The following is a 17,717-nucleotide window of genomic DNA, read 5'->3' on the forward strand; positions in this document are numbered from 1 at the left end:
ACCCATCCATCCATCCACCCATCCAGCCACCCATCTATTCGTTCATCCATCCATCCACCCACCCATCCATCCATCCATCCATCCACCCACCCATCTATCCACCCACCCATCCATTCATCCATCCATCCATCCACCCATCCATCCATCCACCCATCCATCCATCCACCCACCCATCCATCCATCCATCCGTCCATCCACCCACCCATCCATCCACCCATCCATTTGTTCATCCATTCGTTCATCCATCCATCCATCCATCTGTCCATCTGCCCATCCATCCATCCATCCATTCTTCATTAGAGCACTTGTAGAACGGCCACCTTGCACCACACACCATGCTAGGTGCTGAGGATGTGAAGAATAAGATCTGCTCTCTCCTCCTGGAGTTCACAGTCCAGTGGGGGAGACAGCTAAGTAGACCAGCGATGACGGTCAGCCTGAGGAACACTCTGAGGGGAGCCCAGCGCACCTAGATGAGAAGGGAGGCCTCCTAGTCAGACCCTGAGGGGAAGGGAAGGTCAGAGCTGTGTCCTGGAGGATGAGCATGCTATAGGGACCTTCCTTCCTCCAGTAAAGGTTCTGGCACTACTTCCCTTCCTGTTGCAGTGGGAGACAAGTCCCTCTCCCAGGGTTTGGGTCCCCTCCCTGCCCACATCCAGGTGAGGGCAACTCACCCCTCACTCATCTTCATTCACAACCTTTCATTTTCTGATGTTTTCCTCCTGCGGTTTACAGACACATTCAGATCTCTTTCATTTTAAAATTTTAATACAACAATAAAAACCCTCCCTTGACCCCAGTCCATGGTTAGCTACCTCCCTATGTTCTTCTGTTCACATAAGTGTCCTGAAAGAGCAGTCCACAGTTACTGTCACCCTTCCCTCTTCAGACTTCAGCAGACAAGCTCCTCCCCCAGGGACAGTTCTTTCCTGTCCCTGCAGCTGCCTGGGCAGGGGTCCCCGTGTTCTCGGACCTCTGCTTGCTGGCCAGTGGGTGACCCTGATGCAGCTGCCCATTCCTTCCTTCCTGAAACTCTTTCCCTTGCTTCAGCAGCACCAGTCAGGTCTTCCTCCTCGATGGCCCTTGATTCTCCGTGTCCTTTTTGGGTGCCCCTTCGTTATGTGTCTGCGGCGACTCCTCCGCTCACGCTGTGCCAGTCCCAGGAGGGTGCACCCCCCCCCCCGCCATGCCTTCACCTGCCTCCTGTGCACCGATGCACGGCACAGGGCACCTGGAGTCTCCAGTTCATTCCCCAGCGGGTGGCCAGCTGGAGGTCTCCAGACGTCTCCACCTGGGTGTCCCTGAGAACTCAGACTCACCGTGGCCCCACTGAACTCCTCACCGTCTCCCCAGGCCTGCTCTCCTTCCTGTCCTGTCCACCTGAGGGCACAGCCCCGCCAGCCACCCCGTTATCGACGTCAGAACCAGGAAGGCATCCCAGGCGCCTCTCTTCTAACCTCCCTGACCTGGACCCCACCCAGCCGGTCGCCAGGTTTTGTGACTCTGTGTCCTCAGTGTTGCTTGTGGCCCTCTCCGCTCCACCGCCTCTGCCTTATCTCTGACTCACAAGCTCTCACCTGGACTGCAGGAACCTTGAAATTCCCTGGTTCTCAAACCCTGGCCCTGGGGCAGGCACTGGACTGCCTGTCCCCTCCCCCTCTTTCCTTCTTGGCTTTGCCCCCACTCCACAATTCCTCCTCATCTCGACTTCTGACATCCTGCTGTGCCTCCCCTGCTGTGTGGCTCCAGGGCCTGGTGTCATGCGGCCAGGTGGGGAGGGAGCCGGTGCGTCCACCAAGAGCACATAACCTTTGGGTGGGGGAAATTCACCCCCAGATGAGGGCCATTTGCAAGCCCAGTTTGTTGGAGAGAGTCAGATATCTCACGAGTCCGCTATCTGGGCATTCCCTGGAAACCAGGTAGATCCTCCAAGAGCTCCAGGGCTACTTGCAGCCTCCTGCGTCTGGGTTGAGACTCCTCTGCCTCATCCCGACGGTGTCCAGCCTGACCCAGCACCAGCAGGCTGCGCGGGGGGTGGAGGGATGGGCACATCCCCATCTAGATACAGCCATGCATATTTGTTCTTGGTGTCGATGCGGCAAGGACGTGTCTGTTGATTTTGTCTGTACGGAAATGGAATAGAGTGCTTTGGCAGGGCTCGGGGAGTCCGGGCCAGGAGTTTGCACCCTCCCTTTGAGGGCACACTGGGAACACTGTGCACATAGCAGACTCTCCCTTGTCCCCGGCCTTCCCGAGCCAGCTCATGACAGCTGCATCTGTTTGAAGGGTCTGCCTTCATCTCAGCTATCTGGGCCCCAGAACTCTTAGACCCCTCCCTCACCCCAACATTCAGGCAGTTGACAGAGGGGGGCCTGGATCCAAAGTGTTTCCGACACAGGCATCCTCCTTGCTGCCCACCACTCCCATGCCCTGGCAGGCCCCTCACCCACCCCTCGTGTGGGCTCCTGCCTGAGCTCTGGGCTGTCTCCTGCGAGCTGCTGTCCCCCCACCTCATTTATTCATTCAGCAAACATGTTGGAGCACTTCCTATGCCGGACACTGTGGCAGATTCTGGGGATGCCAAGACAGAAAAGCCACAGGCCCTGTCCTGGAAGGGCTCACAGCTGGGGATGAGAGGTGGCCGTTCCGCAGATGACTCAATGCAGAGCTGTGCTCACGCTATAGCAGCGGAACAAAGTGAGGGTGAGGCAGGGGGAGTGGGTTAAGGAAGGCAGCTGGGAGGAGGAGAGACGGGAGCTAGGCCTTGAGCAGTGGGTGCTCCCCTGGCACACAGCGGGTGGGGGCACACGAAGGGGAAAGGAGGCATTCCCAGCACACGTCTGCCCCACACCCTGGGCTACAACTGTCCCGTCCACGTGCTGCTCCTAAACACGCCCTGCCAGCTCCCGGGCCCCTGCCATTGCTCATGCCACTCCCCGTTAGAAAACCACCCGTACGTCCCCCATGCAGAGGTCTGTCTTGAACTTTTACCCATCCTTTAAGATGCCATCTCCTCCTGGAACCTTTCCTGACCACTTCTCCCTCCTCGACTCTCTTCAGCATTTTGTGCTTCTGTTGCGGCCCTGGTCATTTTATATTCCTTTGGTTTGTTTACATTTCCTCTTCTCCCTCCTGTTACAACTTCCTTGAAAGCTAGCTTGGCCATTGCGCTAAAACTCTAATGAGCACTTTTCTCAGCAAAGGCAAAGAGCAGGACGAAGTGTGCACTGGCGTGTTCATGTTCTTGGCCTTGGGGGGCTGGAGTGGTCTGAGGTGTGTGACATAATACAGTACCTGCTATTTATGTGGGAAACCCTTGGCGTTAGAAGAATATATTCAGAGGCACTTTTTCCTCTCTCTGTCCATGTAGGGTTCGATGACCTTCACGTGTGTGCGGATCCTGGCATCCCCGAGAATGGCTTCAGGACCCCCAGTGGAGGGGTTTTTTATGAAAGCTCTGTAACCCGATTTCACTGCCAAGATGGATTCAAGCTGAAGGGCTCTACAAAGAGACTGTGTATGAAGTACTTTAATGGAACCCTAGGTTGGATCCCAAGTGATAAAGCCATCTGTGTGCAAGAAGGTAAAGTGCTTACCTCTCTGTGGAAGCCACTCGTGTGGCTCAGCTTGCAGGGGCCCTGGGGAGCAGCGCTGTGAGTAACGGAGAGCCCAAGGCCTTGGGTTGTTCTCTCTGGTTCGGGGTTAACCCGCTCACTCACAGGAAAGCAGGAGCATGTAATGAGGCCTGGGGTAGCGGATCAATTAATCTCTGCATTAGAAGTCATAGTCTTTTTTCTCTATCTCAATTACAATCCAATTTATCACCATTTTTGTCAATGCAAGAGAGCAACTTGGGTAACATCAGGGCTGTTTATTATTAGGCTGCCAAGTCAGCACTCATTTCCGTGTTACTCAATAAAAAGTATAGTAAATATATTGTGCGAAAACCGTAGTTAGTGGTAACAAAAGATATATGTTACCCAGAGGATTAAATCAATTACTACTTATCAGTTCTGTTAAACGTGAATCATTTAAGAAGAGAAAGAACTGTGACAAGCAGTGGCAGATTGACAAGGTAGACATTTATTTCTAGCAATTATTCCTAAATGTGTTGGTGGTGACAAGATCTTCATTTACTTCCAGCAATTACCCTACATCTGTTGATTGAAACAACTTTATATACTTTTTTTGCTTTTACTCTATGTAGATACATTTAGAGTTTTAAAAAATGCGTTTAGTTTAACTAATTGGAATCCCAAATTATAGATGACGTATCTTAGAGGATAAGCAAGGCTGCAGTTGGAGTAGGCACGAATCAAGAATTCAATCTAGCCCCAAATTTCCATTAGGCACAGAACTTGTATTTCATTGAGTTTGTTAGAAATCAGTTTCAGTTTCTCTTAATACTGTTATTGATTTTATTTTGGGATGGAGCTTTTACAATAATGTATGTAAGCTATTATGGTGATTTAATGTGTATTTTCTTTGTGAGACTTTTTAAAGAATTGAATCCAACAAACATTCTTTGAGCATCTATTATGTTCTTCCCGGTGGACATTGTAAAGAATGGGTAAGAAGGTGTCTTGCCCTTAAAGTACTTGCTATCTTAGCTTTTATTTTCAAGGTATTAAAAAAAAGCCAAAATTAGTATAATAAAGATTTAAGGTTTTTAAAACTAAATTCATTTTTTTCTCTTGCATGCAGCCCACACAAGCTGTGGTTTCCCTAAGATTCCATTTGAAGTTCACTGAGTTCATATATATGGATTTACCTGCTAAAGTCTGTGGCCTGTGTTACCCAGGGCTTAAAAACCAGTCAAGCGGAGGAACATTAGAGAACAAAGAAAACCAAAACAGGCGTCCTGAATATTGCCCAGAGGTGAAGGCTTCTTTTATCATCCTAGGAAAAAAAAAGTTTATCAATTTTTGGATAAGCTTCTTTCCAACTCTGCACAAAACTACATACTATGTAGTAATTCCAAGAAAGGGAGTGAGAAATCACCTTGGAGTGGGAGGCTTCTGTTGTCCAGGTTTGAGGGCGTAATTCTTAACACTTAGCCCCAGGTGTGCGGGGGGCGCTGTGCACGGGGGTGGCAGAGCACGGTCAGCGCCTTTATTGTGCGACCTCGAACAAGACCACGTGTTCCCAAAGGAGGGTCCAGGCCTCTGCATTCCAGTTGGGATGTTGTGCTCTAATCATCATTTTGGAAAGTTTAGAAGAACAGGTGTTACCTCTCTAAGTACAATGGTGCATTTATTTTTGGAATTAATGGTAATTTTGTTGATTTTTGGAAGACCTGTATAAAAAGATTGCTTTTGTTGCCCCGATGGTGGAGAAAATCATCATTGTTAACATCCTAGGCCTTTTTATTCTATGTGATTTATATATAGGAGGGTGGAGGGGGAACCTAGAAGTCTGTACTGTGGGTGTCGCATAGCAGAGAAGAAGCTAAACTTTCTTTTTCCTGTTTTGCAAACGGCCCTTCCTCCCTGGGCAAATAGTGAGGGCTGCTGAATTCACTTGTTTCCCTTACCAGGTAATTCTTAGGAGGCTAATGAATGTTTGTATGGTAATAATAGTAATAACAATAATAATTTATCACATTTTTATAGGTCATTAAAGTTTAAAAGTGCTTTTGGATTCACTCTCTCATTTAGCACGCACAGCTGCCCTACAAGATGAGTCTTACTGTTCTCACTTCCTGATTAGGAAACTGAGGCTCAGAGAGGTTCACGGGCTTCGTCAAGGTCACACAGCTGATGGGTAAGCAGCAGAGCCGCAACTAACCCTGAGCCAGCGTTTATTTCCTTTGCAAAAGCCCCACTCCAGCCAGTTCTGCAAGAGCACGCTGGTGCCACCATGGACATCATCCAGGTTCAGGGCTGGAGGGACTCACAGAAATTACACAATCCAAGCCCTCATTCTGACTTCGTTCTCGTTTGACCAATAGAGAAACGGAGTCTCAAAGAAGTTAAGAACCTTCCCAGAGTTACATGATGAGTTAGGGACAGTCCTGTCGTAGCCCTGGGGCTTGTCACTGTGACCTGGACTCGTCCAGTCTTTCACTCTACTGGCCAGTCCTGTCGGAGCTGCAGCTTTCAGAAAAGTAAGTTCATCCGTGTTAAAGTGCTTTATGGTAGTCGCGTGTCTACAGAACCGAGCAGTGTTGGGTGACTGTTCTCTCGGCGCTCGCAGGTCCCTCTATTTCTACCTCATTCTGCCACGTGTACGGCCACCTTCCCCTCTCACACAGCCCTTATTCCGATCTGAATTGCCTTTTCCAAGTCGACTCGAGTGGTAGCGGTTTGGGCTCACAGAGGCGGTGCTGTAAGGAATGAATTCGTTTTATGGCGCCGAGTCTCTGACCTGAGGTGTCTGTGCTTCTCCACCCAAGCTGCCTCTACAGAACCGGAGCCCGCGCGACCCTAAGCGTGGGTGAAATGTCTGTGGGCCAGGGAACAGGGGAGGTGACAAATACAGTAGAGAGGAGACCCAGGAATTGGCCAAGGACTGAAAATGTGCCCTGGGGCACAGGGCTGCTGACCTATATACACAGTGACCACAGGCCATTGTCTGGGCCACTTCCTTTTTGAGACCACTCAACTAGGTAGACTTGGGGACACCTGAGTAAATAGACCCCTTTCCTACAGAAAAAGTAGAGGTGAGGTTAGATTGACTTCACCTGAACTCACTTTACAGACACTCATTCGACACCTGTGTCCTTCGAGGACAGGGCCCGATGCTGCTCCTCCAGCTCTGTGGTGTTCAGACCGGGAAGAATTAGTGTATTTAAAAAGTAAATGTTCCAAAGAGACTAAAAGCAATTCACTACCCATTTATATTATGAACAAATATTCTATGAGAGAAGGGAGAAGAATCAGCCTATGTCTTGCCAAGACCTGTTGCTTGTCAATAGCAATGAAAATATTTCCTCACTTAACCACCCTTGGTGCAGCTGGGCTGCGAGTGCATCTCAGCCTGTATGGCGCCAGCTGCACTGGCGAGAGAGAAGTTTTTGGTTTTGCTTTTTAAATAGAGAACTAAACAACTGATTGCAGTTCCTGGGTAGGTCGAGTCTTACTTAGGCTACGAGACGATGTTGTACGGCACCCTAATTCCTTCTCCCTTAGGAGTCTCATTCCTGGGAAGGGTGTTCGTGGCATTTTAAAACCACATCCCTCTAGCAGGAACTTCAGCATCTGGGTGGATTTAGGGTGTCCCTTGAGCGCCTTTGGGTATAGGCAACATGCCCCTGTGCAGAAAGACGACTCTTTGCTTCTTTGAGCTTCCTTTTCTGGGGTATGTGCTTTTGGAGAGACTACGCGAGAGATGCTACAGTCTTAAATTCTTATAAAATGGGATATTTATGTTTGAGGACTTCTTCACAGAGCTCTTCTCTGTGGGTGGAGGGAGAACCTTTCTCTTTTTCCCTAACCATCTACCTTGGGTGCTCTGCCAACTGTCACTGGTTGCGTTGGTCATTTGGTTTCAAGTCAATTTCAGATAAATCCATATTAAGCAAATAAAATATTTTCACGGAGCTGGAGTCCCCCAGGTCTAGCAGACAGCTTGTTTAGGTGAGAGCCTTCCAGAACAGATTCCCAGAACACCTTTAAACCACTGTGGGGCTCTTCTAAATCCCCACATTACATGTGCCCCTGCAGAGTGGTGCTTGTTTTAAAATGAACTGACTGAGCAGGAAATTCATCCTCCGTAGTTGGCCAGTCAATCCTTTAGCCAGAGAGGGGCAGAGGGGACAAGTAGGAGACAGGAGGAATTTAGCGTAACCCCCAGAAGCGCTGCCTCTGTCAGTCGAGCCCATCCTTGCGACGGTGCCCCTCGCTGTGAGAACAGATGCCCCCCAGGGTGGCCACAGGCTCTGGCTTGAAACCCCGGGGACGACCTGCGGCATCATGTGAAGAGCAAGCCTTCGGGGCGGAACCTGTGGCCGTGGCGTGAGGGGAACATGGTTTGTTTCTGTGGGATTCGCCTCACGACCCAAAGAACAACCTCATCCAACCTTTCAGCCCTCCCTAAGGAGAGGTCCCTTGGTCTAGGAGGGAGATGTAGGCATGAATGACACGCAGTAGCCGTTCTGCACGTAGCAGCCAGCTCCAGGCACCCGCTGGATGTTACTACTTATTGCCGGCATGTCCCATCCACCAGGTACAAAAGGGAGCCCTGCGGCAGCTCCCTTTTCCTTGCCTGCCTTCTTCAGTGGTTTGGCCATGGGTCTGGTGGAGCCCATAGACCTCTGTCTTCACCTGCTGCTCCCACAGCCTTTACACAGGGGTCTGGTTAGATTTGCATTCCCGAGGTGGGTCTTTCCCGTGGGTATGCACACGGAGCTCCTGCAGGAGTTGATGATTTCTTCCCCCTGGCCTTTTTCTTTTACTGCTTTCGCTGACATTGTCGTTCCAAGTGCCGTTGCCGCAGCCGTTTGTAATCATTCACCCACAAGGAAAGCACGTGGGCATTCTTTCCTGCCGCATTTCTGATTGGCTTAGTACACACTTTAAAATTGCTTTGGCCACTGTTAATGTTGTCAGTACAGTCGAGGCTGAGTTCTCCACAGGGCAGTGTAAATTGAGTTCCTGCTATGGTAGTGCACTTGGGGGATGCTAACAAAGATCGACAGGGATTTAGGGAGGCAGAAGTGGAATGAGAGAGAGGAACATCCCCAGGTATCAATCCAGAACCTACCCCCGTCACTAAAGGCAGAGCCTCCCTTGGCATTCTTCACCCTGCCCGCCCTGGCCCACACCTGTTAGGGAGGCATCTTGCTATGAATGCACGTGGTAGCAATCTGTTCATGCAGGGCACTGGTTCTTACAGTGTGTGCCAAGGACTACCTGTAACAGAACTTGGAAAAATACATATTCAGGCCTCCTGCATTAGAATGTTAGGGTAGGGCCAAGGAATCTGCATTTTATTAAAAAATCTCCCAGCTGATTCTTATAAAAAAATTTGAGGCCCACTTATTCAGGGGTATGGTCTGATACTGCCTTGTAAGAGGGAAGACAACACGATTCTCTCTAGTGATTCAGCAGAGATCCTTGGAGAGCATTAATTCTTAGAATCAGAGAATATCAGTGTCATCCTTTCTACAGATGAAGAAACTGAGGCCTGTAAGAGTGTGAGTGGCTTACACAGGTCACACAGCAAGTAAGCCGGGAATGGGACCAGCGTCTTGAGTCCTGGTCCAGTGCTCTTTCTCTCCACTGGTGGTGTGTAACCCGGGCTGCATATCAGAATCACCTGGGGAACTTTTGAAACTGAAAGTGTGCAAGACCCACTCCAAGAGACTTCATTTTAGTTGTTCTGGGCAGTGTGAGGCTGGACACGGGAATTTCTAAAAGCTCCCAGAGTAATTTCAATGTGCAAGCAGGGATCCCTCCCACCTGCCCTGTCTGTCTCACTCTCACTCGTTACCTGGCTGTGCCTACAGATGGCAGAGGGCACAGGAGGAGCGTGGTTCCTGCCACGGCTCCTGCTTGCTGTGTCTCCACGCTTAACCCTTCTTTGTTCCGGTTCCTTGCAGAGTGCAGAAAGGAAAGAATCTTCATTCACCAAGCATTATTTTTAAGTACTTGCCAAAATATTTTGGCTGCCATAGGCCTGACCAGGTTTGCTATAAAAGATGAATAATTTGATGTTAAGGAGTTTCTTCGAGCTTCCTGGGGAAAAGTTGCAATGTGAGTTTAAGTATTATTATTATTACATGATAAATTTTTAATTAAAAGATTCACCTCGACTCATAAGCTAAAGTGGGCAGTACGGTTGGCAGATAGCTCCTTTATTCTCATTGGGGCTGTGGGCTGCAGGCGTTGTCGAAAGCAGGGTATCAGAATCCTTTTCTACACTTGCTCATACATTAAGGTGAGTTGTCTCGCAGCTCCTGAGGCTTCACCAAAACAGATTGATGCTTTAAAAATGTTTTATTTAGGATTCTGTTCTTACACACACTCTCTGTCGTCTACAATTTCTTTCTTGCGCCTTAGGTGTGGGTTCTCAGAGACCGCAGCCTGTGCCCGTCAGGGCGGGTGTTTGCATGTTCTCCCCTAAGATATTCTTTCTTCATTTTCCATCTTCTAAGAAGGGAAGGAGCAGAGGGGTGTGTCTGCCTGTCCCCAGGACCACTGTCATTTCTTATTTATGCTGCTTTAAACAGAAGTCACTGCTTTCCCATACTCCCTTGTGGCTTCGGTGTGAGGTTAATTTTGTTTTAAAAAGATTTCTTTAGTGTAAATGTGATCATGACTTGAAAAGGAGGAAAAAAATCCAGAGGAAATAAGATCAGGTCAGGCTGGGGCAGATCCAACAAAGAAAAGTGACGGAAATGATCAGTTATCATCGTTGCAAGGTGACAGCTGGACTGCCACAGACAAGGGTTCGCACGCCTGCACCGCCCAGTCCCCGTAAGGGCGGAGGGAACGTCCAAATTACAGCAGCTGCTGCTCCTGAACTGGCTGCCTCCGTAGCCTGCCGTGTCACCCGAGCACCGAGACCTTACCCTTTCTCTGCAGGGGCCACAGAGGTAGGGAGGTGCTTAAGTCACAGAATTATCAGGCAAATGGAGAACAACAACGACATCGGCACACTTGCAGGTATCTGGTATGAAGGTCACAAAATGACTGTTAGCAACCTTGAACACCAAGCTGACAGTGGACATTCCCCAGAAAGCAGGTTTTCACAAGCTCACCACTGAGACTCCCCAGAAGTAGTTTGGCTGCTTATGAAAAATGCAGGCCGACCCCCAGGGGGTCCTTCCAAGCCCATGGCAGATGACATTCGTCTTCTCTCGTGTCAGTCTGCAGCAGTTTGGGGCTGACTGTGGCCCTCCAGTCAGCATCCTGTGGGTCCCATTTCTGGTCAGGTCTCCTCGGAGCCCCATGTTGGCTCTGCAAACGGGCGAGGCCGCAGCACGCAGAGCCGCCCGACCCTGCTCGGGCTGGGTCCTGCTCTTTATACATTTGTCCCACACGGCTGCTCAGGGATGGGCCAGGGCTTGTTAAATTCTGAGTCAGGCTTTGCACTTGATGGCGTCTTCAGTCTATGCAGTCACCTAGACTGGCCTTGTGTGGCCCATCCGGCAGTGGTTCTTAACGGTTGACTTCATGGTCATTGCCCAAGGGGGCACGTTAAAAATGCACATTTCAAGGCTGGTTGCAGTGGCTCACACCTGTAATCCCAGCACTTTGGGATGCCAAGGTGGGAGGATCGCTTGAGGTCAGGAGTTTGAAGCTACCCTGAGCAAGAGCGAGACCCCATCTCTGCAAAAAAAAATAGAAAAATTAGCCAGGCATGGTGGCGCATGCCTATAGTCCCAGCTACTCAGGAGGCTGAGGCAGGAGGATTGCTTGAGCCCAGGAGTTTGAGGTTGCTGTGAGCTAGGCTGATGCCAGGGCACTCTAGCCCGGGAAGCAGAGGGAGACTCTGTCTCAAAAAAAAAAAAAAGGACATTTCCAGGCCCCTTACTAAGAGGTTTTCATGTACAAGGAATCTGAATTTAGCAGGTGCCTCCGGGAGACTCTCATGTGACAGACCTCAGAGGACTCACTGAGATACTCACCACGGGCTGCCCTAAGCGCAGCACTGAAATGTGGTGTAGACCTTCTATAAGTCACCGGGGCATTTGAAATGCCTTTCTTTATTTTTCCTGTGAGTTCACCTCTGGCCACCACATGCTTTCCATCACTTCCTTATTGGACGTGAGTGAGGGCTACTTCCCAGAAGGTGGAAAGGGACCTCAAAGTGTCTTTAAAAATAAAATAATTAAGATTGTGTTCATCAAGAGAAAAGCAAGAAATCAGGTAGATCTGCCTTCTAGGGCAAAACTGTGAAGCAAACCTAGTTTCTCCAACAACCTACACAATCCACATTAAGAGGTCAAATTGCCTTCTGAAAATTTTCTGGCAAATAATTAAGGTTTCATGATTTTGTGAATTTCATTGCCACCCCAATATATTCAGTCATTCATTCTCCAAAATCCTATTAAGTGCACTCTCTGAGGCTCCAGTTAAGTTGGGAAAGATGGCTATATTTGCAGGGAATGTTCTTGTTCTTTCTGGAGTAATTTTGTTGTTCTTTTAATCTTTTAAAAATTCACGAAATGAAACACTTACATAGAAAAGGACACAAACTGAGCTGTCCAATGAACTACCACAAAGCAACACCAATGTCACTACTATGCAGGTGAAGAAATAGGATGTTGCTGGCACCCGGAAGCCCCCTCTGGATCACTGCCTCCGCCCTCCCTCCCAGAGGTGACCTCTTTCCTGAGTCACAGTGATCATTTCCTACAGTAATCACTCAGCCCAGAAGCTTGTGTTCCTAACACGATACTCTTTCAAGTTTCACTTGCTTTTTGCTTTATTTTTGAGCCTACGTACATGGAATTATAGAATATGGATTATTTTTATGTCTGACTTCTTTTAGTTTATGTTTATGAAATCCATGCATGTTATTGCTGATAGCTGTAGTTTGATCATTTTCATTGATGCGTAGTGTTCTATTACATGAACACACCACAACTTGAACATTCTGATGTTAATGGAAATTTGGGTTTTCTCCCTTTGGCATCCATTACAAATAGTGCTGTTACGAACATGTTTGAGCCCACCTCTTGGTGAATATATACACTCACACTTCTGCGGCCATTCCCCAGAAAGTGGAGGTGCGGAGGCATAGGGTGTGTGTTCCTCGTTCATACACCACTTTTCCAAAGCGGTTGTGCCGATTCACAGTCCCGCCGGCAGGATAGGCTCCTTGCCAACACTTGGTACTGTCAGTATTTTGGGTATGTAGTGGTGCCTCCTGGTTTTCATGTACATTGCCCTGGTGAATAATGAGGCCGAGCACATTTTTGTGTGTTTTTCGGCCAGCTCGTTATTCTCCCTTGTGAAGTGCCTGCTTAATTCACTCGCCCATGTATCTATTAGCTGTCTTTTTCTTATTGACTTTTAGGAGTTTTTATATATACAGGTCACAAATCCTTTATTGGCCATAGGTGCTGCCAGTATCTCCTGTTCTGCGGCTCATGTTTTTACTCTCAACGTCAGTGTCTTTTGATGAGCAGACAATCTTAATTTTAATGTAGTCAAAGCTTTATTTGTCTTGTTTAAAAAATGTCTTCCTACTCTGATGTCACAAAGGCATTCTCCTGTATAATCTTCTCAGGACATCACTATTTGCCACTATTTTTATTTATTTTTTGTTTTTAGAGACAGAGTCCCCAGGCTGGAGTGCAGTAGCCTGATCATAGCTCACTGCAGCTCCTGGCCTCCAGTGATCCTCCCTCCTCAGCCTCCTGAGCAGCTGGCCTTGCAGGCACGAGCCGCTGTACCCAGCATTGCCACGATTTTCACTTTCACATTTAGACCTGTACTCCACCTCGACTCGACGTGTGCATATGTTACAATCCAGCGTATTATAGAAAGACGGTTTTTCCCACTGTCCCACAGTGCCACCTTTCTCGTAAGACAGTGGTCCTGTCTCAGGACTCTGTATTGGTACCTGGTCTGTTTGTCTATCTTTGCATGAATACTACACTATTTTAATTACTGTAGCTTCATAATTAATCATGAATTCTGGTGGAGCAAGTTTTCTTGAAGACTATCTTGGCTCTTCTTGGCCTTTTGCATTTCCATGTAAATGTTAGAATTGGCATGTCGATTATCAAAACAAATTTGAATTTCATTAATATTTACTCTTGTCTTTATTATTTGTTTCTTTGTATTTTCTTTGGGTTTAATTGCCTGTCCTTTTTCTAACTTCCTAGAAGAATTCTTGATTTGGATACTTAATAATTCTAAATTTGTAAACATCTAATAATATACAAATATATAAAGCAAAAATTGATAGAACTTTAAGGACAAATCCACAATCATAGTGAGAGCTTTAAACACTTCTCTTTTTGTAATTTATAGAACAAGCAGGAAAACTGAAAAATAAGTCAGGCTCCAAAAACCTTGAACAATGTGGTTAGCAAACTTAAGCTAACCAATTGCAAGATATATGTTCTTGATTTGTAGTTATTTCTTTTTTTCTAATAAATACATTTATGCTTAAAGGTAAATTTATGCCCATAGTTTTATCTGTATAGCACACATTTCAATATGTCGTATTTTCATTGTTATTCAGTCCAAAATATTTTCTGTTTTTATTGTCATTTCTTTTTGGACCTGTGAGTTACTTAGAATAGTTAGAAAAGTATTACTCAGTTTATGAGGATATGGAGATTTTCTAACTATTGATTTCTTAATTTCATTGTGCCTGGAAAACATGCTTTATAATTTAAATCTTTTGAAATTCATTGAGACCTTCTTTATGGCCCAAGTATGGTCAGTTTTTATAAATGTTCTATATATGTTTAGACAAATGTGTATCAGTCTTAGTCCTTCCAAGTGGACAGCTAAAAACCCACAAAGAATTACTGTCCAAGTGTGAAATGTAAAAATAAATGCTTTCAATAACAAAACAAAGTTACTAATTGCCTTTGTCAACCACAAATAAATGAAATATTCTGATCGATAGGTCAGGGAAAGACACTAAGTATAAGAAGCATGTTTATTATAATTACTTTGACCAACTCTCTTCCACATGGCTTTTTCTTGGTGGCTTTAAGCCAGGGCCCAATTAACATTCAGCTGAGAGCCACAGGGTCTTGAGTGTCCTTCTCAATCCTTTTCCAGATCTGAAAGAGTCCATGTCCTTTGAATAAGAAAGAGACAACTTGGACCAGCCCTGTCCCTGAAGCAAAACTACCCTGTGTGGTGGAACCTGGTTTTCTGTGAAGCCCCCTCTCTCCCCAGCCCTCTCCTTTCTCAGCAGCATGAATCCTGCCCCTCTTTTTCCTGCCTTATGCTGACTGTTTATGTCCAGGATATCATTTGCCTCAGGTGGCTCCATTCATCTTCTTCAGCCTGATCTGGAGTGAGTTGCAGCGGTTGGGACAGTGTTCTCTGAGTTGTGTTGGAATAGCGGCTCTTTAGACAAGCAGAGGGTGGAGCAGCACTGGTATGGAACAGCACTTCTGAGGGGTATTTGAAAATATTAAGTGAAAAAAGCATTCTATGGTACAAAGTCCAGGAGTCCCCAAGACCACTCTCACTTCTGATACCAGCTGCAAGTTTGGAGTCCCCAAGGCCACCCTCAGATTCAGTAAATCACTGGAAGGACTCACCAACTCAGAAAAACTGTTATGCTCATGGCTAAGTTTTATTACAATGAGAGAACATAGGTTAAAATCAGCTAAAGGCTGGGCGCGGTGGCTCACCCCTATAATCCTAGCACTCTGGGAGGCTGAGGTGGGTGGATTATTTGAGCTCAGGAGTTCAAGACCAGCCTGAGCAAGAGCAAGACCCCGTCTCTACTAAAAAAATAGATAGAAATGATCTGGACAACTAAAAAGTAGATAGAAAAAATTAGCCGGGCATGGTGGCGCATGCCTGTAGTCCCAGCTACTCGGGAGGCTGAGGCAGTAGGATCGCTTGAGCCCAGGAATTTGAGGTTGCTGTGAGCTAGGCTGACGCCACGGCACTCACTCTAGCCAGGGCAACAGAGTGAGACTCTGTCTCAAAAAAAAAAAAAAAAAAAAATCAGCTAAAAAAAGAGGTGCATAGGGCAGGGTCCAGGAGTCACCAGGCATGAGCTTCCAGGTGTCCGTTCCCAGTGGAGCTGTGTGGACAGCACCTCTTTTTCCCAGCAGCACCATATGACAATGCACACAGAGTACTGACAACCAGGGAAACTCATCACACTTTGGTGTCCAGAGTTTTTATTGGGGCTCAGTCATGTACGCATGGTTGACCACTGTGTGTCTGGCCCTAGTCTCCTGTCTCTCTAGAAGTTGACCTGATACTGCATGGCCCAAGGCCTCCAGCCTAAGTCATATTGTTGGCATAGACTACCTGGTGTGGCTCAGAGCCTCCAGGTAAACAACGACTCTCATCTCAGGCAGGACATTCCAGAGGCTAGAGGTACCTCTCAGGAGCTGAGGGCAAATGACAAACCTCTCCTTGGGCAAGGTTAATCCTTTACTGTACATATGGAAAATGCTTTGAGGATATAAATCAGATCGTGTCATGGCCCATGCTTAATAAACTCTAGTAGCTCCCCATCGCACTAAAATAAAACCACAATTTCCTGCCCTAACCTGCAAGACCTGACATGTTCTGGCCTTTCCATTGGTCACTCTGGGTCACTATATTCCAAATACACAGATCTCCATTGGTGTTTTTAAGGACACCAAGCTCTTTCCTGGCCTTTGCACTAGCTGTTCCCACTGCCTGAAATGTTCTTCTCCTAGATCCATACGTAATCGGATCCTTCTTGTCATTCTGGTCTCAGCCTAAGAAATGTCCTTTGCTCGGAGGCCCCTTTCTTGTCTACCCAAGTTCAATGAGTCCCCAAGTCCGTCCTTTTTGTATCATCTTGTGAGTTCATCCTGGTAGTGAGCACTGCCTATTCTTTTCCAGCACATGTTAACCTGTCTGTCGGCAGTCTCCCTCCGTGCAAGACTATAAGATTCTCGACTTTTTCTCCATCCCCGGCACCTAGAACATACTGAGCCTAGAGTAAGTGCTCAGTCATTCACTGAACAGGTGAATGAATAGCTCAATGAATAAATAAGCTTTACAAATGCTGGTTTAAACAAAATAAGTAGAATTCTTTATGGTAAGAGCTACAGAGCCTTTAACATACTATATGGATTGTGAATCCTTGAGTGCTTATCATATATTCATGTTTCTGGGAACAGTTTTTGGAGAGTATCAGTGTCAAAACTTGGTATATTTAAGGAATCAGATTCATTTTCATATATAACTAACTTTTACAGAAAACTAAATCCATATTCTTGAAAATTTCTTTTCCTATTTACTATTTCTGCTCCGTCCCTTAGGACTCTGCTGTCTGCTAACTAATCTGATAATTTAATTTGTACTTAGGTATAAATAGATAATGTTGCCTTAGGATCTTTTACTCCTTCTTTTATTTATTTGCTATATTGAATCCCTATTGTTACTAGAAGCAGGGTATGAAAATGACAGCAGTGGGCTGGTGAAAAAAGATGATTTCCAGAATGGAAGCCTTCTATATCCCTCAAGTTACAGCCCAAAAGTGCCGGTTCATGCCCCATGTGCATACGTTCTGATACGTCTGGATTCTACATGACAGAATCAGATACTGATAAATATTTTTAATAGTCCTTGGTAACAGTATGTTTGAAGTCTCTTCTAAAAATTCTTTTTGTTGACTGGATGGATTTATGCTATAGAAAATTATATGTCTATTTGAAACTTTAGAGTTGATGGAAATGACACATTTGTTTTCAGATACTAAAGATCTGGAATTCTTCCCTTCTATAGAAATAAGTATGGTCCATGGTTATTTACTACAATAGGGAACTCACTGGGGCACGAACTTGTTCCAGATGCTCTCTGCTGCCTGCACTGCCAATGGGAGGGCTAGATCCCAGATGCTGTGGGTAAAATATCAGGGAGGCTCCGGATATTTTCTCCCATCACGGTTCAGCTTTCTGACACTAAGAAAAGAAATTGTAGAAGATGTAAACAGATGGAAAAATCTACCTTGCTCTGGATTGGTAGAATCAATATCGTTAAAATGTCCATACTACCTAAAGTGATCTACAGAATTAATGCAATCCCTATCAAAGTACCATCATCATTCTTTACAGATCTAGAAAAAATAATTCTGCA

General features: G+C 46.6%; 1 protein-coding gene across 1 annotated transcript in view; it reads left to right on the forward strand.

Annotated features, from left to right (window-relative positions):
- SUSD4 (sushi domain containing 4) overlaps positions 1-17,717 on the forward strand; it is a 118,450-nt gene that overhangs the window by 51,989 nt on the left and 48,744 nt on the right. Inside the window, exon 3 of the mRNA XM_012644078.1 lies at positions 3,371-3,583. Within this exon, the coding sequence (XP_012499532.1) occupies positions 3,371-3,583 (213 nt within the window). The remainder of the gene's footprint in view (positions 1-3,370; positions 3,584-17,717) is intronic.

Source organism: Propithecus coquereli, unplaced genomic scaffold (assembly GCF_000956105.1).
Source record: "Propithecus coquereli isolate 6110/MARCELLA unplaced genomic scaffold, Pcoq_1.0 Scaffold205, whole genome shotgun sequence".
In the NCBI taxonomy this organism is placed as follows: domain Eukaryota; kingdom Metazoa; phylum Chordata; class Mammalia; order Primates; family Indriidae; genus Propithecus; species Propithecus coquereli.